Below are 22,438 nucleotides of genomic sequence, written 5' to 3' on the forward strand. Positions count from 1 at the left end.
GCCCAGGAATGGCCGAGCTGGGTCTTGGCCCTCAGACCCCTGGGAGCGGCCCCGGGCCGTACCGACTAGGGCTCCCAGGGGAGGCGAAGGTCCTCCCCGAAGAGGTCGGGGGTAATCCCCCTGAGTGCGGGATACTATCTATACTGGGCAAGTCCCGCGTCGTGCGGAGGTCGGGCTCCCTTGCAGGTATAAATAATAACACACATCCACTGTACAAGATACGCTCACTATTGACAATTTACTCTGGACAGTTACTACTTCCCGTGAACCTCACTCACCGGAAAACTAACTTGGCCGTCGGAGTGCCCTCGGGGACAACCCTCGGGCCCCCTTTGTTAGCTCATCCTTTCTGTTTTGCAGGCTTGGAGTCAGCTCTGCCATCAGCGACCCGAGCTGATCAGGTCAGCTCTCCTAGGGGAAGTCCCGTGCTTCTTCAGTTGGCGCCGTCTGTGTGAACGTAAGGTAAGTAAGATTGTGTTGATGGCCAGGACGCGATCCAAGCGCACGGCAGAGAGCACCGGCCCTGGGGGCGGTGAGGGGTTCCAGCAGAAAGAGGCTGGGGCGTCCCAGGGCGCCGGGGGCTCAGCCCTTTCAGGGGAGCGGAGGCAGCAGATCTTCCAGTTTGTGACGGAGAACCTCCCCATGCTGGAGGATATAATCCGGCAGGCGAAAAAGGGAGAGGGGGCTGGGGGTGCGCAGACCTCCAAGGCCAAGGGGAAGGAGAAGGAGTTACCCCCTGATCCTTCGGAGGATGAGTCGCGAGACCAACCTCCTAGGAGGAAGCGCCCCCGGACTCCTCCCCGCCCCCGAGCCTCGGTGGTCGGGGACAGCGAGAGGTATTCCCGCGACAGGTCCGCGAGGAGCCATCCCAGAGACCCCTCTCCGAGGAAGCCCACACGGAATGGGTTCGAGCGTTCCACGGCTCGGTCTGTCAAGAGCCGGCCCCGCGACCCCATTTATCTGGACCCTGCTCGGGATGAGCTCGAGCAGATCTTGAGGCCCCGGCCATACGAGGACAACTATGCAACCTCGCCTTTTACCCGGGAGATAGAGGACTACCCCCTACCCCGGAGGTTTAAGATCCCGAGCATCGAGATGTACGATGCCTCTACGGACCCAGAGGACCACCTCTCGGTCTTCTTGACGCATATGCGCCTGCAAACCGCCGTGGATGAGGTCCGCTGCAAGACCTTCCCCATGTTCCTAAAGGGGAAGGCGCGGCTCTGGTTCCAGGGGTTGAAACCGGGGTCTATACGGAGCTTTCCCGAGTTGGCTCGGCAGTTTGCAGCCCAGTTTGTCTCCTCGAAAGTCTACGCGAGGAACGCAACCCACCTGATGTCCATCAGACAGAGGCCTGAGGAGTCGCTGAGGAATTTCATGACCCGCTTCAATGCGGAGAGCTTGCAGGTCAGGGACAAAAATGAAAAAGTGGTCATGGTCGCCTTCACAAATGGGCTCAGGGTGGAGGAGCTCTTCTATGACCTGGCCAAGAAGCCTCCCGTAAACCTGGAGGAACTCTTACGCAGGGCGCACGAGGCCGCTAATGCGGAGGAGGCAGGTCGTCTGAAGAAAGAATCAGATCGGGAGCTCGGAAATCGGAAAGGTCGGACGAACCCCCCGGAGGGCAAGGACGTCCCGTCCAAGAAAAACGTCTTCGACCGGCTCTCGAAGGAGAAGGCCCCTGCTCTGCCGCCACTCCCAGAGAAGACCTACACCCCTCTAACACGGCCCAAAGCTCAGATCTTGGCCGTTATGGAGGCGGAAGGACTAGGAGATCGGCCGCCAAAAATGGGGACGCCCCGAAACAAAAGGAACCAGGACAGGTACTGCGCCTTTCACCGCGACGTGGGACACGACACGGAGGGATGCTGGGCCCTGCGTAAGGAGATAGAAGACCTGATCCAGCGCGGCTTTTTAGGGCGGTTCGTGCGCCGACCAGGCCAGGAGCCCGGGCGCAGCCACTACGGAGACAGGCACGAGGGACGGCGTCGGGACCGCCCAGAGCGGCGCGACGCTCCTCAGGGCCACTCTCCCGACCAGGACACCCAGAACCTGGCGGGGGTGATAAACACCATTGCCGGAGGTCCCACAGGGGGGAACAGCCATGCAGCTCGGAAGAACAAGCGACCACCCCCCGAAGGGGACGATTCCTTGAAGCGCTTGCGCATGGACGAGAAGATCACCTTCGGGCCAAGGGATGCGGTCCCCCTGGCTTCTGGGAACCATGAGGCCATCGTGATAGACATTGTCACCAACAACTATCGGGTGAAAAAGGTATATGTCGACCAGGGTAGTGCGGTCGACATCATGTTCTACAGGGTGTTCAAGGTGCTCGGATTAAGGGATGACCAGCTCACCCCGGTTCGGACATCTCTGGTGGGATTTACCGGACCACCCATCAGGTCGGAAGGGATGATCATCCTGATGGTCACAGTAGGACAGGCTCCCAAATGCCGGACTGTTCCCGTCAACTTCGTGGTGGTCAGGCAGCCGTCCCCGTACAATGTGTTCCTGGGGAGGCCTGCTTTGAACGCCCTCCGGGCTGTCTCCTCCACTTACCACCTCAGCGTCAAGTTCTCTACCCCGGGAGGGATAGCCGAGGTGCACGGCGACCCGGAGGTAGCCAGGGCTTGTTACCTAGCCACACTCCGGGGGCAGGAAAAGGTGGTCGCCCAGACAACCTGTCTGGAGCCCTACATCCCAGGGGACGAGGCCCAACAGCTGGGCACAGGATGAGACTGAGGAATTCCCCTTAAGGGAGGATCGGCCCAACCAGGTCCTCCGCATCGGAGCCTTGTTGCCCGCCAGAGAGAAGGAGGACTTGAAAGCTCTGCTAAGAGAGTACTCCCAGGTCTTCGCTTGGTCGGTTGATGACATGCCTGGGATCCCAACGGACCTGGCAGTCCACCACCTTGACGTCGACCCTCACTTCAAGCCGGTGAAGCAGAAGAAAAGGAGTTTTGCCCCTGAGAGGAACGAGGTGATCAAGGCGAAGGTCGGCAAGCTGTTGGAGTCCAAGATCATCCTGGAGGTCTACTACCCGACCTGGTTGGCCAATCCGGTCCTAGTCAAGAAGGAGGACCAGACCTGGAGGATGTGCGTAGACTTCACGGATCTTAACAAAGCCTACCCGAAGGATTGCTTTCCCCTGCCTAGAATCGACAGGTTAGTAGACTCTACTGTGGGTTTTGATGTTTTATGCTTCTTGGATGCTTTTAAGGGATACCACCAGATAGAGATGGATGAGGAGGATCGGGATAAGACCTCCTTCATCACTGAAGAAGGGACCTACTGCTACAGAACCATGCCGTTCGGACTTAAGAACGCGGGGGCCACTTACCAGCGCCTGGTCAACAAGCTATTCCGAGGCCAGATCGGCAGGAACATGGAGGTCTATGTGGACGACATGATCGTCAAAAGTCGGACTGACCAGCGGCTCATACCCGACCTGAGGGAGATCTTGAACATCCTGCTGCAAAGCCGGATGCGCCTAAATCCAAAGAAGTGCACCTTTGGGGTCAGGTCGGGAAGGTTCCTTGGTTTCTTGGTGTCACGAGACGGAATCAGGGCCAACCCGGACAAGCTCCAGGCCATCGTGGACATGGCCCCCCCAAGGAACGTGAAGGAAGTCCAGCGGCTCACGGGGAGAATGGCAGCCCTGAGCAGGTTCCTCTCGCGTTCCGCGGTTCGGGGACTACCCTTCTGGCGTCCAAGGACTTTCGTTGGACCGAGGAGTGTCAAAAAGCGTTCGCCGACCTGAAAGCGTATCTGGCCGAGCTGCCAACTCTGACCGCCCCAGAGTTAGGGGAGACCCTATTCCTATATCTGTCCACCTGCAACGAGGCCGTTAGTGCGGTCTTGGTACGGGAGGACAAGGGGGCTCAGAGGCCGGTGTATTACGTCAGCCGAGCTCTGCAGGGACCAGAGACGCGATACTCGCCCGCCGAGAAGCTGGTCCTTGTCTTGGTACATGCTGCTCGCAAGCTCCGCCCTTACTTCCAGGCTCACCGCGTTGTAGTACTGACCGACCAGCCCCTACGGCAGATACTCACCAAGCCCGAAGTGTCGGGCAGGATGACCAAGTGGGTCGTCGAGCTGGCCGAGCACGACCTTAGCTATCGGCCCCGCACCGCGATCAAGGCCCAGGCCTTAGCAGACTTCCTTGCGGAGGGGGCTAACTTAAACCAAACCGATTTGACCCCGACACCCACGGACACCCCGGCGGAGCAGCCTTGGGTGCTGTTCGTGGACGGTGCCTCGAGCAGGGAAGGGAGCGGAGCTGGCCTACTGCTCACCTCGCCAACCGGAAAAGAACTGACCTACGCGCTTAGGTTCGATTTTCCGGCATCCAACAACGAGGCAGAATATGAGGCCCTCCTGACGGGGCTGCGGATAGCCCACCAGATGGGCGTCACCACAGTCAGAGTTCGGAGCGACTCTCAGCTCGTCGTCCTCCAGGTCCGCGGGGAGTACGAGGCCAAGGATGAGGTCATGAAGAAATACCTGGCTAAGGTACGGGAGGCGATGGCCCTGTTCAGAACATTTGAAATAGAGCGGGTGCCGAGGTCCCAGAACAAGCGGGCAGACGCCCTCTCGAAGTTGGCGTCTTCCTCATTTGCCCACCTGAGCAAGGAGGTCTTAGTAGAGGTGGTAAAACAAAAAAGTATCGATCAGGCTCAGGTCCTGGCTATAGACAGCTCGGCCACCTGGATGACGCCCCTCATAGATTTCCTCAGCTCGGGTGCCCTCCCCGAAAACAAAGCCGAGGCACGCCGAATCCAGCTCCGGGCTGCCAAGTACGCCTACACCGGGGGTACCCTCTATAGGAGATCGTATCTGTCCCCCTGGTTAAAGTGCGTGACTCCCGAAGAAGGTGATTACGTCCTGCGCGAAGTCCATGAAGGAATATGTGCGGCACACGTGGGATCTCGGGTATTGGCCAAAAAGTGCCTCCTTCTGGGCTACTACTGGCCCTCTGTCTTCCGAGACGCAGCAGATCTGGTCCAGAAATGCCGAGCTTGCCAGGTACACGCCTCGCTGCGTCATCAGCTAGTTCAGGAGATGATTCCCATCCATAGTCCTTGGCCCTTCGCTCAATGGGGGATAGACCTCCTGGGTCCCTTCCCCCGAGCCCCGGGGAGATATGAGCATCTCGTGGTGGCCATTGACTACTTCACAAAATGGGTGGAGGCGGAGCCCCTGGTCTGTATCTCGGGGAAGGCAATTCGGAGATTCTTCTGGAAGAGCATAGTTTGCCGGTTTGGGATTCCGCATGTCCTGGTATCCGACAACGGCCGCCAGTTCGCCGAGAACCCTTTCCGGAGCTGGTACGCTGAGCTTGGAATCAACCAACACTTCACGTCGGTTGGTCATCCCCATGCCAATGGTCAGGTGGAGAACGCTAACCGAACTGTTCTGCAAGGGTTGAAGACTAAACTGGAGTCCGCCCAATCGAGCTGGCTGGATGAGCTTCCCAGCGTCCTCTGGGCTTACCGTACTACGCCCCGGACGGCTACCCAAGAGACCCCGTTCTCCCTAACTTACGGAGTAGAGGCGGTGGTGCCAGCGGAAGTCGGACTTCCCTCACCCAGAACACAGAATTTCGTGGCAACCTCCAACGAGGAAGAGCTTCGGTGCAGCTTGGACATGCTCGAAGCCAGGCGTGAGGAAGCGGCTGTTCGGATGGCTAAGTATAAAAGCCAGCTCGCCCGCTATCACAACGCCAAAGTGAGGACGGTACAGTACCAGCCTGGGGACCTCGTCCTAAGGAAGAACTCGATCAGCCGAACTCACAGTTCCAACAAGCTCGACCCAAATTGGGAGGGCCCCTACAAGGTCATTGAGGTAGGTCGGGCCGGTTACTGCAGGTTCGCCAGCATGGATGGATCCGAGGTACCCCGTACTTGGCACTTCTCCAATCTGCGATTGTTTATAGCATAGGGTGGCCTAGAAATTCGAGTCTGTACTCTGGAATCAGAATTCTTGTTTTCTCAATCAATAAAAGCCTGAATTTACAATCTGCTTGTACTTGTTTCATGGTCACATTTTTAACGAGTCTGCACCTCACACTAGCACACTAAGCGATCTCTCGCTCAATGTCCTAGTGGGGGGCTAGGGGTACGGAGCGGGTCAAGTGTGAAGTGTTCGACCCAGGAGGTCGGCACGAACGCAATTAATGTTTAAAGTGTGAAGTGTTCGACCCAGGGGGTCGGCACGAACGCACTTAGTGTTTAAAGTGTGAAGTGTTCGACCCAAGAGGTCGGCACGAATGCACTTAAGGTTTAAAGTATGAAGTGGTCGACCCAGGAGGTCGGCACGAGCGCACTTAATGTTTATGAACTGTTCGACCCAGGAGGTCGGATCGACAGAATGGGAGCCGGCAAGAAATGCAGAATAGTCCTCAAGTTTTATACATGCATTCGAGGCCTATCTATTACAAGGCTTACAGAGTCTCTGAGCCGCCTATCTATTACAAGGTATTCCACCTATCTACCGCAAAATTCCCGAGTTGGCGGCCCCCTTCGGTGTCTGTTCTACCCGCTGGTGGCCCGACCGGGATAGGAGCTGAAGGTACATCTTAATCATGTTGAGAGGCGTATGGTGGAAGCCATTCAGGAGCCCGGGAGCAGGGGAGCCCTTCCGTCTCGGATGGACCTCCAAGAGCATTTTCAACTGGAGCACGGTCACATCCTTATAAGAAGACAGAAAGGGTCCCTGGGGTGGCTGCCGCCCTAGACCACCGGCTCCTTCCCGGCAGCTCGGCCAGGAGACCCGTCCTCCTCCAAGGGAACTTCCTCCAGCTCGGCCCCAGTGTCAGCCCGGGTCGCCAGCTCCTTCAGGGAGTGCCCCTTGCGATACCCGTCGAAGAGCCAGTCCAGCCTCGCCTCGGCTGCAGGGTTGTAGTCCTTGAATCTCGCCAAGTCGAGACCAGGAGGATTGAGCTTCTTCACCTTGTCCAGGGCCCGGGTGCAGCCGACCTGGAGGATGGGCAGGTTGAGGTGGGCGATGTCCTCCTCAAACTGGTCGGACGTAAGGAACTCCCGAACAGCCCTCTTCCGCTCCCGGCTGACGGTGCCGGAGAGCTCGAGGACATGCTCCTCCTTCAGCTTGGCCACACCGGCCTTCTCCTGGTCGAGCTCCGACCTGGTAGAGGCGAGCTGGACCTGAGCAGCGTCCAGCTCCTTCTCGGCCTTGTCCAGTTTGGCCTTGAGGGAGCTTGCCTCCTTGAGGGCCTGGGACAGATTCTTCTCCGCCTCCAGGTTCTTTTTCCGAATCTTCTCCAGGTCGGGTGACAGCTCGGAGAAGCAGGTCACCAGGGCGGCACCAGCGGCGTTGGCCTGAAGGAGAAAGAAAGCAGTTCAACGCGTCACACTACCTAGCCCAGACACGGAGGCCAAATCATCCCAGGGGCAGAAAACTTACTTGGGCCTGGGAGGTGAAGTACATATCCTGGAGCTCGGCTGGGTCGGCGAGCTCCATCCACCTCTTGTCCCGCGGAAGGACCGAGCCCACCATCAGCTCCCGAGCTGCCTCAGGGAATTGGACCCGGTCGTTGATGGAGAGCTTCCAGGAGGGGCAGAAGTGGCGGGGATCGTGCATAGTGGAGGCCTGGCCCGGCTTCTGGGGGAGGATGTGGCGGAAGTGCCACAAGCTCGGAGGAGGGGACTCCAGAGCATGCTCCTCAGCGGAGCCAACGCCCACGTGGACGGGACCCCCAGATGGCACAAGGGGGAGCGGCGAGGGAACAGCCGGCGCGGGCCTCTTTTGCCCGACCTGTGGGGCCTCCTCAGCCCTGCCCCTCTTCTGCCCGGCCACTTTCTTCTTGTTGGCGGCCTGCTTGGAGGGGTAGGGTTGTGACGTCTCTTTCTGGGGGGCTGAGCCGCCCCCCGGGGTGGACGCCCCACCTGGGGCCCCCCGAGCAGCCTCAGGCTGGGGGTCGGGAGTGGCCTCCTCGAGGGGTGCGCCCAGTAGCTGGGAGAGCTTCCTCACTGCAATGAACACCACCAGATCAGCCAAACGCAAGACAGTTAAGGGTAAAAAAAAAGGAAAACTATATACTACAAATGCGACAGGGGCAAAGCCAGCGTTACAGGTGTCGAGTTTGGACTGGGGGGTAGCCACCTCCCCAGAGGATCCGGACACCGTCCCCATCAGCCCGGCTGCGGAGATCTGCTCAGTGGAGATCTTGGTGACATCGAGCTTCACCTTGGAACCCAACAGCTGGCCGAGGGTCTCGTAGTCCAGGTCCTCCGGGTAGGGGTCGGCCTTGACTCCCCCAACCTTCCACACATTGGGGGGAAAATGTGTGGACCTGACAAAGAAGAAGTCCTCCTTCCAGTCCTTCACGGAGGAGGGGAGCCCGTAGAACAACTCTTGGGCCCCTTTTCCCCCCTTGGTCTGGGGGCCACGGCGGGAGAAGTAGTACCACCCCGGGAGGGCGGCCTTAAGAATGAAGGCAGCTCGGAAGAGGGAGAGAGAGTAAGGGATGTCGCAGAGAAGGCAGTAGATCAGGAATCCGGTGATGATCCTGATAGAGGTGGGATGAAACTGTGTGATTCTGAGCCCCCAGTGGTTCAGAATCTCGGTTAGAGCTGGATGGATGGGGAGACGGAGCCCTGCGATGAGTTGCTCCCTATAGATGGCTACAAAGCCAGGAGGAGGCCGGCAGGCCCGGTCGTCGGGCCCGGCCAACCTCGGCTCGTAGGCTCGAGGGATGGAGTACGACCTAGCCAGTTCGGCCAAATCCTGGGGAGAGAGGGTGGCCTCCTGCAGGTCGGGATAGCCATAGGAGAATTCAGGATCATTCCCCTGCTCGGGAGCAGGGGACCCCCCCGATGAGTCCCTATCCTCCCCGGCTCCCTCCTGGGCTCCGCCAGGGGAATCATGGGGGGATTTGGGGGAGGGAGTGGAGGTAGCCTGCCGCGCGATGAGCGCGTCGAGCTCGGCTGCCTCCTCAAGGGCTTGGGCCGAAGGGGAGTGGGCAGACGGAGAACTCATGGTATCGGTAGGCTCAAGTAGGTTTGAGGTGTGGAAGCTGGGGTTAGAGAAAGAAGAAGAGGAAGGGGGAGGAGGAGAAGATGGTGATGAAGATGAGGGGGAAGGCGAGGAGAGAACGGTGATCCGGGGGGCTCTGCGGCGGACGGAAATTATAGCAACAGAGGAAGAGGCGCCGGAATGATCCGACATAAAAAATGGGAGGCGGCAGAAGGCAAAAGAGACACTGCAAAGAGGGAGGATGAATCGCAAAAAGGACTTACTGATGACGGCAGGAGAAGGACTGAAGGCTCGCCGGAATCTGGGCACAGGACGCCGGAAGTTGCTGGAAAACGGAAATGTGGGTGCACAGGGGGAGTGATAACTTGAAATGCACAAGAAGAAGCGGAAATGGCAAATGGGACAGAGGAGAATTTGGCATCCCCTATTTATGGGGGGAAGAGTGGAGGGAGAACGGTTGCGTGAATTTGAACCGACCCCCATGTGAACGCATTTAATGCTGACACGAAAACCGAGGAGGCGGGACAGCTGAAAGGACGCGGGCGCAGCGTCCCTGTGACAGCCCTGTACCAGAAGTGACCTCGGCAGAGTAGTGTGCGGCTCTGGCCTCCCACGTGGCGGAGGTAGATTAGGTCTGCCTGACAGTCCTACCTAATCTAGGGGGCTAGTGCAGAGGCCCCATTCTGGGCCCAGACACGTGGCAGCCCAGGAATGGCCGAGCTGGGCCTTGGCCCTCAGACCCCTGGGAGCGGCCCCGGGCCGTACCGACTAGGGCTCCCAGGGGAGGCGAAGGTCCTCCCCGAAGAGGTCGGGGGTAATCCCCCTGAGTGCGGGATACTATCTATACTGGGCAAGTCCCGCGTCGTGCGGAGGTCGGGCTCCCTTGCAGGTATAAATAATAACACACATCCACTGTACAAGGTACGCTCACTATTGACAATTTACTCTGGACAGTTACTACTTCCCGTGAACCTCACTCACCGGAAAACTAACTTGGCCGTCGGAGTGCCCTCGGGGACAACCCTCGGGCCCCCTTTGTTAGCTCATCCTTTCTGTTTTGCAGGCTTGGAGTCAGCTCTGCCATCAGCGACCCGAGCTGATCAGGTCAGCTCTCCTAGGGGAAGTCCCGTGCTTCTTCACCCAACATTTTCTATAGCAAGGCCTGGCTGCCAAGATCATTGTGGAAATGTAAGCATTCCATTTCCATTCGGTATTACAGAAGGTTGTTACCTTAACGAAAAATTCTTTATCAACTGCATCAACTCTTCAACATCTGTCCCTCAACCAGTTCTGCGCAACAGTACAATCAATGTCACAGAAATATCTCTGGAAGGTCAGGTGCACCTTATGCAGTATATAGCAATTGATTGCTATAATGAAAACAGAAGTTTATTTTCCCACAATTCACCATGGATGAGATTATCTAAACGCTTTACCTTTAACAGTACAGCTAATAAATTCATTGTCGTTGGCTGTGATGCCTACGGTATAGTTTATGGTTTTGGTCAACACCGGAGCTACGCAACTGGATGTGTCCCTTCCTGTTATTATAAGGAAGATGTAATTGATGGCTCTTGTTCTGGCATCGGTTGCTGCCGGACAGATATCCCACCAGGGGCATGGAATATTAATGTGAGGTTGACCAGTCTTAGTAGACACACCAAGGTGTGGGATTTCAATCCTTGCAGCTATGCTTTTGTGGTCGAAGAGAAGGCTTTCAATTTTTCTGCAGATAACCTCACCAACTTGAGCGTTGATTTAAGTCTTCCCGTCGTGGCCGATTGGACCATTGAGGACGGGTCATGTGAAGTTGCCCAAAGAAACACGACCTCTTATGCATGCTCTGGTAAAAACAGTCACTGTTACGAACCTTTTAAGGGGTTGGGGTACCGTTGTTCTTGCGATCAAGGATACGAAGGCAACCCATATCTCCCTGATGGTTGCCAAGGTATGTGTGGAAAAAATTGTTTCATTTATCTAATTAATCCATATATGTATGTGTGTTTCAATTCACATTTGAAATTATGCTTCTGCTTTCTATTTTTTTATTGAATTCTATAGCTATTAATGAATGCCAAGATCCAGGTCTTTACAATTGTGCGAAGAATAATGTTTGTTACAACACAGTGGACAACTACACATGTCCTTGTCTCAAATAAATTTTTTCCCAAAGAACTTTCAATCCAAACAAACACGGTCTGGTGTACTTTTGAAAAATGATTTTTACTTGAACAAATCCTTGATAGATCCAACATGATTTTTTTTTTGGGGTAACATTATGCAGATATTGATGAATGTCAAAAAGAAGAGACCAATAATTGCAGATTCGGAGAACTTTGCATAAACGTCGAAGGAGGCTACAATTGCTCTTGCCCGAAGGGGTACCTTAAGAAAGATGATGGAAAAGGGCGTGAAGGTTGCACTAAGAAAAGCCATCAAGCACTTGTGGCTGGTATTCTTGCAGGTAATAGTTTGTCTTTTGTGTTACCGAAGTGTTCCCAAGTATTATACAGATAGGCACAAAGACCAAGCTTGGTCAAAAAGCAAATTACTGTTCTCAGATCAGCTTAATTTGCATTTTGTTTAGGATAAATTTCACTTTATTCCCTGTGATTTAGTATTTTTTACATAACTCCCTATGATTTCAAAAACTATATATAATCCCCTCATGATTTGGATTAAAGTGTCAAAGTGACGGGAATGATAATTTGTAATGGAATCACCTAAAATGTCAAAAATAACCTTATATAAAGTTGAAAATTATTAATTAACCAAGGGAGGTTATGTGTATATTTTGAAACCATAAGGGGGTTATATGGTAAAGTATTAAACCATAAGGGAGTTAGTGTGTCATGTATTTATAAGGGTAATTTCGACATTTTTAGAAGTTCCGTTACGAATGATTATTTCCGTCACTTTGACACTTTAATCCAAATCATAAAGGGGTTATGTATAGTTTTTGAAACCATATGAGAGTTATGTATAAAAACGCTAAATCACAAGGAGGTAAAATGTAATTTGTCCTTTTGTTTATAAACACACATACGCATACGATCAACCCAAACTCCACTTTTTAAATTTTTTGCATTTCTTAAGGAATTATTGTTAGAAAGCCAAAACTACCTAGCTGAGTCAATGTCAACCCAAAGCTCGACCACCTCTTAATCAGGTTTACTTTTGACCTCGAATTTAGCCAAACCAAAGTCAACATATATGTAAACTAAAGAGAGTTAAGAGTATGAAGCACAAGACCAATTCGATGATTAGCCGCATTAATCAAGTGACGTTATCTTTTTTATTCGAATTCAAAGTCTTTTCTTTTTTTTTTGCTCCCTTATTGTACGGTTTGAAGTCTCCATTAAAGTGAAAAGAAAAAAAAAATTCTAGGGTATACATTTTCTCACATTGCCTATCAGTTAAAAGCATCACATATAGAGAAGCATTCTATTATTGCCGAAGCAATAAACTCAGGGACAAACTCTTGCTTAAATCTTGATCAGAAATATAATCGACAATTTCACTAATATAAACTTGATAATAATCACTTGTATTATACTTCGAAGTTGATATTGCTTTACCCCTGCGCAGTTCAACATGTTCCTTCTCGTTCCTTCCTTTTCTGGGATTTTTCTTCCTCTAAATATTGTAAAAAAAACACTGTCTTAGGTGTTGCTGTGGGCACTATGGTTCTGCTAGTGGTCTGTTCTTGGTGCTTGTACGTGTCCAAGAAAAGAAAGATGATGTGGTTGAAGGAAAAATTCTTTCGAGAAAATGGAGGGCTACTCCTACAAAAGCGACTCAACGGACAAGAAGAATCCTCAAATAGCCCAAGAATTTTCAGTGCCAGAGATCTTGAGAAGGCAACAAACAACTTCCATGAAGGTAACATTATTGGTCAAGGAGGTTTTGGGATAGTCTACAAAGGTCGTCTAATAGACAACAAAGAAGTCGCTATCAAGAAGTCAAAAACAGTTGATCCCAACCAAATTGAGCAATTCATCAATGAGGTTGTGATTCTGTCACAAATTAACCACAAAAATGTAGTTAAGCTCTTTGGTTGTTGTCTCGAGACAGAGGTACCTTTACTCGTTTATGAATTTATCAACAATGACACTCTTTTTAACCATTTACACAACAAGAAGCGGGCACGTGAAATTAGTTGGGACATCCGACTGAAAATAGGTGCAGAAACTGCAGAAGCCCTCTCATATTTGCACTCCGCTGCTTCACCTCCAATCATCCATAGGGACATAAAGACCACGAACATACTTCTGGATGAGGAATTTACAGCAAAAGTATCCGATTTCGGTGCTTCAAGATTGGGCCTTCTTGATCAAGATCAACTATCTACAGTGGTGCAAGGAACTCGTGGATATCTGGACCCTGAATTCTTCCAAACATTTCAGTTGACAGAGAAAAGTGATGTTTATAGCTTTGGAGTCGTTCTTGTGGAGCTACTAACAGGGGAAAAGCCCGTATGCTTCAATAGATCAGAGGGTGAGATAAGTTTAAGCAATCATTTCCTTTCTTCGATGAAAGAAAATCGACTGTTTCAAATTCTTGAAGATTCTGTCGCGTCTGATGATAATATTGACCAATTGAGACAAGTTGCTGTGCTTGCCGAACGATGCCTAAATGTAAAAGGCGCCGACAGGCCTTCCATGAAAGAAGCAGCAATGGAACTGGTAGGGTTGCGAATCACATCAAAGCATAGTTGGACTCAAGGTTCTCAAGCTTTAAACCAAGAAGAGATTGAGCCCCTGATTGATCATCAAGAACAATCCAATCCCTCCCGTGGCGGTGATATTATGTTGACAACTACATATTATAGCCTCCAAAATCAAGAAATACAGCCAATTGCCCATGGGAGATGATCATTTGATCCTGCGGTCATGGGAAGGACTGGATTGCATTTTTACGTCATCCTTACTTGTGTTTTTGATATTACTAGTGATTATGTTATCACGATATGTTAACATCTTTTTAACGCTAAAGTTCGCAATTATATTTTTATTGTCAACCTCACAACAACATATTAGTATGTTTTTAATTTTCTTTAACCAAGTTCTTTGAAAAAGGTATTGTGTACGATTAATCACCAAACTTTTCTGAAATCTCATCTTACTCCATTGAGCTATATTGATGGATCCAATGGATCCAAATTGATAATCACACATAAACCCACAGGAACAATCTCAAGAATTTGATATATGAGTAAAGGAAAGAAATTTTTTTCTGTTACTCAAAGAAGGCTGCGGCTCCAGAAGAACGAAAAACACAGAGGCTATGCACAAAGACCAAAAACAAAAGGCAACTGCTACTTTGTACAATAGCTAGACACAAAACTTCTAATTCTACTATGACTAACATTATGGGATTTGATCCCATGTAGCCAACTTTAGACTTGCCAAGAAAACTAGCTAATAAACAAATGACATGCGGTCAATAAATAAAACTAACCAATCAATCATAGTTTGGTTTATATTTCTACATTGACTCCCTTAAACCAAACTCCTGTAATTTGGACATGCCCAACAACTTCTTCAACTTGATAAAAATCTCCGTCTTCAATGCTTTGGTGAAAATGTCAGTCACTTGCTCTTTAGTTCTGCAATAATCAATTTCAATCTCTCTCTGTCGAACTAACTCCTGTATGAAGTGATATTTGATGTCAATATGTTTGCTACGCCCATGAAGTACTAGATTCTTGAACAACTCAATTGTTGACTTACTATGACAATAAATTTTCGTAGGATCAACCTGCTTGTACTGTAGAATACCAAGTACACGACGTAACCACAAAACTTGAATAACACTGTTAGCTACTGCAATATACTCCGCTTCCACTGTAGACAATGCAGTCACCTGTTGTTTTTTCGAACTCCAAAAAAGCACTCCAGAACCAATAAAAAATACATAGCTTGAAGTACTCTTTCTCTCTATTGTATCACCTCCCCAATCACTATCTGTGTAGCCAAACAACTCAATTGGATCATTTCCTAAATAAAAAATGCTATCACTGCAAGTACCTCCAATATATCTCAAATGCCTGCAAATGTGACTAACGTAAATTTTTTATGAACCTACTAATCAGACCAATAGCAAAATTGACATCTGGCCTTGTAAATGTAAAATATTTCAAACTCCCTACCAAACTTTTAAAATATATGGGATTCACATATCCACCAGCACACTCCTTGGTCAATCTCAATTTTTCTTCAACTGGTGTCATAATTGGTTTTGCTGTATCCGTTTTGAACTTCTTTAAATGCCACTTACATATTTCTTTTGAGATATAAAAGTTCCACTATCAGATTGAAAGATTTAAATTCTCAAAAAACATGACATGAGTCCCATATCTATCATCTCAAACTGTTTAATCATGGCCACCCTGAATTCTGCAATCATCTCTGGATTATTTCTTGTAAAAATTAAATCATCTATGTACAAGCACACAATAAGAATATCACCACGAGCATAAGATTTAATATATAATGTGTGCTCATATGGACACCTCTGAAAATCACGAGTCAGAAAATAGGAATCAATTCTTGTATACCACGCTCTTGGGGCTTGTTTCAATCCATATAAGGCTCTCTTCAATCTATATACCTTATTTTCCTGATCTCTTCTGACAAATCCTGCTGGCTACTCCACATATACTTCTTCAATAAGAACTCCATTTAGGAAAGTTGCCTTGACATCCATTTGATAAATTCTTCAGTTATTTTGGGCAGTTAGAGAAATTGGACTGTATCAAACCTAGCAACGGGTGCAAATATTTCAAAATAGTCAATCCCGGATTTCTACTTGTATCTTTTCACCACTAATCTCGCTTTGTATCTATCAATTTCTCCATTGGGTTTGAATTTTTTCTTGTACACTCACTTCACTCCAATGACTTTTTTACCAATTAAAAGAAAAGTAAGTTCCCAGGTGTCATGTTTTTCTATTGTATTAATTTCTTCCTCTATTGCTTTCACCCAATGATCATCACTGGCTGCCTCCTCATACACAACTAGATCACAATCTACAAACAAAACAAAATTAATAATATTTTCGTCAGAAGGAACATCATCTAGTGTAGTAAGTTGACTAGTCCCAAATTCCTCTTTCATCAAAAGTCACATCTGTACTCATTATATCACCTTTTTCTGTCACAAGAATATACAACATGTAAGTACGGGAGACTTCACTATAACCAAAAAATACACACTTCTCCCTCTTGTCATTAAGTTTCTTTCTTAATTGATCAGGAATATGGAAATAGGCAATACACCCAAAAACTCTGAAATGACCAACAAATGGCCTTCTACCACTCCAAATTTCTTCAAGAGTTTTTTTGAAAATACTTTTGGTAGGACTCCTGTTTAACAGATAAATTGCACAAGAAACTGCTTCTGCCTAAAAAACCTTTGGCATATTTTTCAATTTCAACATACACCTCACCATATCCATAACTATCATATTCTTTCTCTCTGTCACCCCATTTTATTGGGGAGTGTACTTGTTAGTCAATTGATGCTTCATCCCATTTTCCTCAAAAAAAATCATCACACCAAATATTCCTGACCCCTATCTATTCTCAAAATTTTAATTTGACACCCACTTTGCCTTTCAACGAAAGTTTTTAAAATTTTAAAAGTGTCACAGGCATCAGATTTTTGTTTCAAAAAATACACCCAAGCTTTTCTACTAAAGCATCAATAAAGGTAATAAAATACCTACAACCACCATTAGAAGGAACCTCCACAGTACATAAATCTGAATGAATAATTTCTAATGGTCTTCTGGCCCTTCATGATTTGTCAGTTTGAAAAGTATCTGATATGAACATGATTCTCCAAGGACCGCTCAAGAGAAATGCTTACATAAATCTGAATGAATAATTTCTAATGGTCTTGTGGCCCTCCAAGATTTGTCAGTTTGTGCATATTTTCTAACAATCATCTAATAAAAATGCTTAAAACTCAAAGAGAAATTTAGCTGTCATAGGAGATGTGAGAAATTCCAAAACTAGTAAATAATATGAAATCTTAGTCTATCTATTGAGCAAATAGATATTTTTTAATGGGTTAAATACCAAAAACCCCCCTGTGGTTTGCCAAATGTTCACTTTACCTCCCTATGGTTTGGAAACCTACAATTTGACTCCCTGTCATTTCAACTAAAGTAAAAGTCTAACGGAAAGCATCAAAACTAACGTCTGAAAGGAAAATGTCAAAATTGCCCCTCTATAAGGGTTTTGGGTTAAGTACCAAAAACCCCCCTGTGGTTTGTCAAATGTACACTTTACCTCCCTATGGTTTGAAAATATACAATTTAACTCCCTGTCGTTTCACCTAAAGTGAAAATCTAACAGAAATTCTGTTAAATACACTTTAGTTAAAACGACAGGGAGTCAAATTGTAGGTTTCCAAACCATAGGGAGGTAAAGTGAACATTAGGCAAACCATAGGGGGGTTTTTGGTATTTAACCCTTTTTTAATTTACTGTTTTTTTATTAAAAAATTTTGGCAGAGTTTCCCCTTATAAATGGACGAAACTCCCTGTCAACAAACCCAATCTCATGAAAATATTCACATGACAGTTATTTAATACAAATTTTTAGCTAAGCTATAGTAATTTTCTACGAAAATCAGGGAAACCTAAAGTGTCCATGATGATCTCCCTACGGACAGTAGCCAGCAAAGAACGAAAGTTGTCAAAAACATCCTCTTGCTCCGAATTTGTGCCAAGGTTAGCTAGATAATCAGCAGGTTTGTTCACCTCTCTATAGCAATGGGTTATCTCACGGAAATGATGCTTGAAACTGAGTAATTCATCCACCTCCCGTTGGAGTCTCCAAGGGCAACCATGTGTCCCTTGGAGTATTTGAACCAAGACAAGTGAGTCAGATTCAACATGGAAGTCTTGTAAGCCTCGAGCAACAAAGAGCAGCACCCCAAAGAGTGTGGCCTTGAGCTCCGCGTGTAAACTGGTCAATGACCCAAAAAAACAGGAATAACCGACGATAAATCTCCCTTCCCCATCTCGCACAACTCCCCCACCCCCACTAACTCCTGGGTTCCCCTTTGCACAACCATCCAAATTCAACTTATACCCTGCCCTAGGAGCCGACCATGTAATCGGTAAATAGAAACCGTTCTTTTCAAAGCTACCACTGAAGAGTGAAGAACATCCCAAGAGACGAAAGAACATGCTATTTTCGGAAAATTACAATGTAGTAACTCACATAACTATTGAAATACCTGATCTGCCACCTCCGTCCACCCCACCTTCCTTCCATCAAACAGTCCCCTGTTTCTCGCTTTCCATAACTCCCAACAGACGAGCATAGGTAATGTACTATAAATGAACCTGAGATACACGTTGTGCCCCTTACGCAGTTACCACCGTAACAGCACATGTCTCAATGTGGACACCATATCCAAATATCCCAAGACACCCTCAAATCTATTCCTGACCACCTTAGCTAAATCCCCTGTTAAAAATATGTGATTAACCTCGTCATCTGCTGGCTTAGAACAACAATGACACTTAGACGGACCCTGTACCCCAAATCTATGTAGCAGGTCCATTAGGGGAAGATGCAAACGTAGCAACCGTAACATAAAGAAGGAGATTTTGATAGGAAACCCCTTCAGCCACACATGCGAAACCACCCAGGAATAATTAGAAGCCTGCGAAACAAGCGTGTAAGCCGAAGAAACCGAGAATGAACCATTCTGTGTTAAAGCCCACATCATCCTATCAGAGCTATGAGTGGATGAAGGGGGAATCTTCACAACTTGCCTAACTAACTCAGGCTCTAGAACTTGATTAAGGAGTCGCATATTCCATTGCGCTTGGAAGACAAAATCTGACAGAACACGATCTTGAAAATTTTCCACCTGATGACATATAGCCCCAGTTCCCATCCAATTGTCATGCCAGAAATCCATTGATCCCTCACCGATGACCCAACAAATATGCTCTTCTGCCAACTATTGAATCGAACATAACCTCTTCCAAGTGTAAGAAATTGAATAGCCCTCTTCTGCCAAACAAGGGTGCACCTCTCTACTATATTTTGTTGTTAAAATTCAGCCCATAGGGATCTCCTTTTCCGAAAGTTCCACCAAAACTTAATGGAAAGAGCATCATATACCTTCGTCAAACTACGAACTCCAATCCCACCCTCCTGATGTGGGCAGCACAACTCCCCCCAACTTAACCAATGAAATTTCTGGCCCATATCCGTCTAGCTCCACAAAAACATTAAATATCCAAAACATCTTCCATGCATCCAGGTGAATCACTATAACTCAAAAGATTTGTGCTTGTTTTTAAAAATAACATTTGTTAAAAAATGATTGAAGCCCAAGGAGAAATTTAGCTAACATGGTAGATGTGAAAATTTTCAAATCTAGGAAACCATATGAAATCTCAAATCTCATAGCAAAAAAAGAGAAAAAAATGAAAATATTTCTTACAAGGGAAATCCTAGGATAGAATAAAATTTTCACTAGAAAAAATTAGGAGAGAAGAAATACTTACCAAGAAATGCTAGCAAAGAAAATTCCTTGCTAGAGGGAATTTATTTTAAAAAGGCAAATAAAAGGTATAGAAAAAGGTTCCCTCCTATGGAGAAAGATCAGATCTGAAGGCCATTTTTGTTAGAGAGCCTTAAAGAGAAGAAAGAGAGAATGAATTTTAGAGAGAAATACACTGACACACAATCACTAAAATATTGGTTTCCACAGACTAAATATTAGAAGATGTGCATTACAAACATATATCTTAATTACTTTCATGACATACATTGCATCCAAAAACAGATTTGTGAATTTTCACGCATATCAAGTGAAAATCATGTACAAAGTATGGTTAATAATTTTAAAAAAAAACATGAATAAATAGGAAGACTAGGGTGGACTTGGAAATCTTTCCTTGATAGCTTTGTTATGTCGTAGACTTGTAGCATGAGCAACCAACAGATTTGGGGTAGGGACAGTTATCAAAAAGACCGTCCCTTAACGGTCCCCTCACAAAACTGAAGAAGTGGCCATTATCAATCCACATTGACAAGGTTCACAACGGTGTCACTTTGATTAGTGAGCAGGGAAAAAATTACTAAAAAGCATGTGTGAGCTAACGCCTCCGTTACCAACCATTGAAACTCTATTCCACAAAATCCCGCCCAAATTGACTCGCTATGACTATTCATTTCAATTCTTCAAACGAAGAACTCTTTTTAGTCTCCCTCCAAAAAGTTGTCAATATTCATCCACAACTTTAGAACTAAGGCAAAATACAATCAGTGAGTAGGAAAGTGGTAGACAAGGGACGGAAGAAAAGCAGTCAAAATATACTTAGGAAAAGGAAGAACTACCTATTGAAGGAGAAAGTCTTGGAGGCCTAATGTCTATAAAGGCTTGTGGAAGATCAGGACCGAACAATGAAGCTAAAGATGATGGAGTCCGAAGCAATGACAACCAATTGCATCTACGTAAACCCTTCAAGTAACAATATTGCAAGCCAATGACATAATTTTCATTGTTTGGTGAATGGCATCCCATGATTTTATATCATGGTTGTGGAAACCCTATGTATGTTAGAAATCAGATCTAGTCATGGCCCATATGGGAGAGTAAAGTAGAGAAAAATTTTCCACACCAAGTGTTTGCAAAAAAGAAAAGGATAACTTCCAAACCAATTAGTAGAAGGAGTTGTTAGGACGGGATAAACAGGGGTCGTAACTCTCTCATTAATAGCAATAGTGTAATCATTATATGAACTAAATGGGTACGGGAGATTTTAGTTGATAAAATAACAAGGAAATTTTGAAGTCAAAAATTTTTTTGTTCTGTATGGGTGGATAAGCAGGGACGCCTTATGATGTGCATAGCATTACTGGGTGTTTATGACAGATTACATTGAAGTAGTATGAGATATACATTAAGAGTAAAGGTAAGAAAAGTGAAAAAGTTATGATAAATTACAAGATGGCCTACCGACTATGCATATAAGCTAGAAGAGGGAGGAAAGTGCATACACTATTAGACTTCGATGGGTAGTACCTCATGTTTGAAAATTACTAGTCAATCATACTATAGCAGTGTAGTAGTTGAAGTAAATTACTTCAAACTTGATTGGTATGAATGTAAATGTCAATTTGTATGTGTTAGGTCAAATGTACATCTTGTTGAATGTGACCCACTTAGTGTAATAAAAGAGTTACAAGATGTTTTATTAGCAGTGTGTCCTTACATTATGTTGGACACCTATTACTTTTTGTGAATACATAGTGATAGTGAAAAATATATTCATGTAATAATTAGTAATCAATTAACATAATGATGTTAAAGAAAGGTCACAATGAAGGGAAAAAAATAAAAGGAAGGCAGGGAGGAAAGTGCACATATTGAACATTAATAGTGGTTGTTATCTTGTGTTTGAAAGTTGGTACCTGTTCATACAATAGCAGTCTAGTAGTTGGAGTGGATTGTTTAAAAGTCAATTGGTATAAGTATAGATTCTAATTTATGTGTTAGACTGAATGTCCATAGTGTTTACTGTGCCTTAGTTGTAGAAAATGGTTACAAGATCTGTATATCATGTTGGATAACTATTATTATCAGTGAATAAATAGTGACACTAGACAAACACTTTCATTCAATTGTAACTTAATAATCAATTAACATAATCATGTTAAAGCAAGGTTGGTGGGATTTACAGTGGAAGGGAAATAAATAAAAGAAAGAGAAAAGTGCACACACTATTAAATTGATAGTTTGTTATCCCATGTTTGTAAACTAGTACCTATTTCTATAGTACCAATCTATGGGATTAAAATTGATTGGATTAATGTAGGTTTTAATATGTATGTATTAGGTTAAATGTACTTATCATGATTTTATAGTGTTTTATGAATGCTGGGTAAAAATCTTAAGCAATTAAACAAATTATCTTATTTTTGGTCCAAAATTGTTACGGATGACGTGAAGAAGATTGAGATTGGAGAAGTGCTAGCTTAGGAGTTGTTTAATTTGGCTACCAAATGTCATAGAGGATTCTAAAGATTGAAGATACTTTGCATACCAAGGCCAAAGCATCATCCAACAAGCCCAAATCAACGAATAAAGGGAAAAAATCACTACAGGAAACAAAGGTTGTAAATCTAGAATCAAGGGACAAAAATTCTGAATATGAATATGAAAAAGAAGGGGATGATGACAAAGATGCCGAAGAAGATGATTCTGATGAAAACGATGATAAGGGCATAGATGTGGGAGCATCTGGAGCCAAGCAATTTAGGATTCCTAATTTAAAATGAAATAAATTGTTTCTGATCATTGTAACATTACCTAAACAAGTTGTAACTCCTTATTAATTGCTTGTACAAATTCACAATATAAGTGTGATAAATTTAGCAGCTGTTTCTGTGGGTTTCATGCATAAT

General features: G+C 46.4%; 3 protein-coding genes across 3 annotated transcripts; 2 read left to right on the plus strand and 1 right to left on the minus strand.

Annotated features, from left to right (window-relative positions):
- The first annotated feature begins 8 nt into the window (after positions 1 to 8).
- On the plus strand, positions 9 to 6,735 carry LOC140015752 (uncharacterized). The gene is made up of 6 exons (XM_072068568.1): positions 9 to 186; positions 361 to 445; positions 489 to 2,619; positions 2,705 to 3,517; positions 3,568 to 5,844; positions 6,562 to 6,735. The coding sequence occupies exons 1-6, from the start codon at positions 9 to 11 to the stop codon at positions 6,733 to 6,735; spliced, it is 5,658 nt and encodes a 1,885-aa protein (XP_071924669.1).
- Positions 6,736 to 9,705: 2,970 nt separating this feature from the next.
- On the plus strand, positions 9,706 to 13,996 carry LOC140015753 (wall-associated receptor kinase 2-like). Its single transcript, XM_072068569.1, has 3 exons — positions 9,706 to 10,942; positions 11,279 to 11,458; positions 12,661 to 13,996. Exons 1-3 carry the CDS (start codon positions 9,706 to 9,708, stop codon positions 13,866 to 13,868), a joined length of 2,625 nt encoding a protein of 874 aa, XP_071924670.1. The 3' UTR covers positions 13,869 to 13,996.
- Positions 13,997 to 17,610: 3,614 nt separating this feature from the next.
- LOC140015754 (uncharacterized) lies at positions 17,611 to 18,938 on the minus strand. Its single transcript, XM_072068570.1, has 2 exons — positions 18,388 to 18,938; positions 17,611 to 18,157 (listed from the first exon to the last, which is right to left on the minus strand). The coding sequence occupies exons 1-2, from the start codon at positions 18,936 to 18,938 to the stop codon at positions 17,611 to 17,613; spliced, it is 1,098 nt and encodes a 365-aa protein (XP_071924671.1).
- Positions 18,939 to 22,438: the final 3,500 nt, after the last annotated feature.

Source organism: Coffea arabica, chromosome 10c (genome assembly GCF_036785885.1).
Source record: "Coffea arabica cultivar ET-39 chromosome 10c, Coffea Arabica ET-39 HiFi, whole genome shotgun sequence".
NCBI classification, from domain to species: Eukaryota; Viridiplantae; Streptophyta; class Magnoliopsida; order Gentianales; family Rubiaceae; genus Coffea; species Coffea arabica.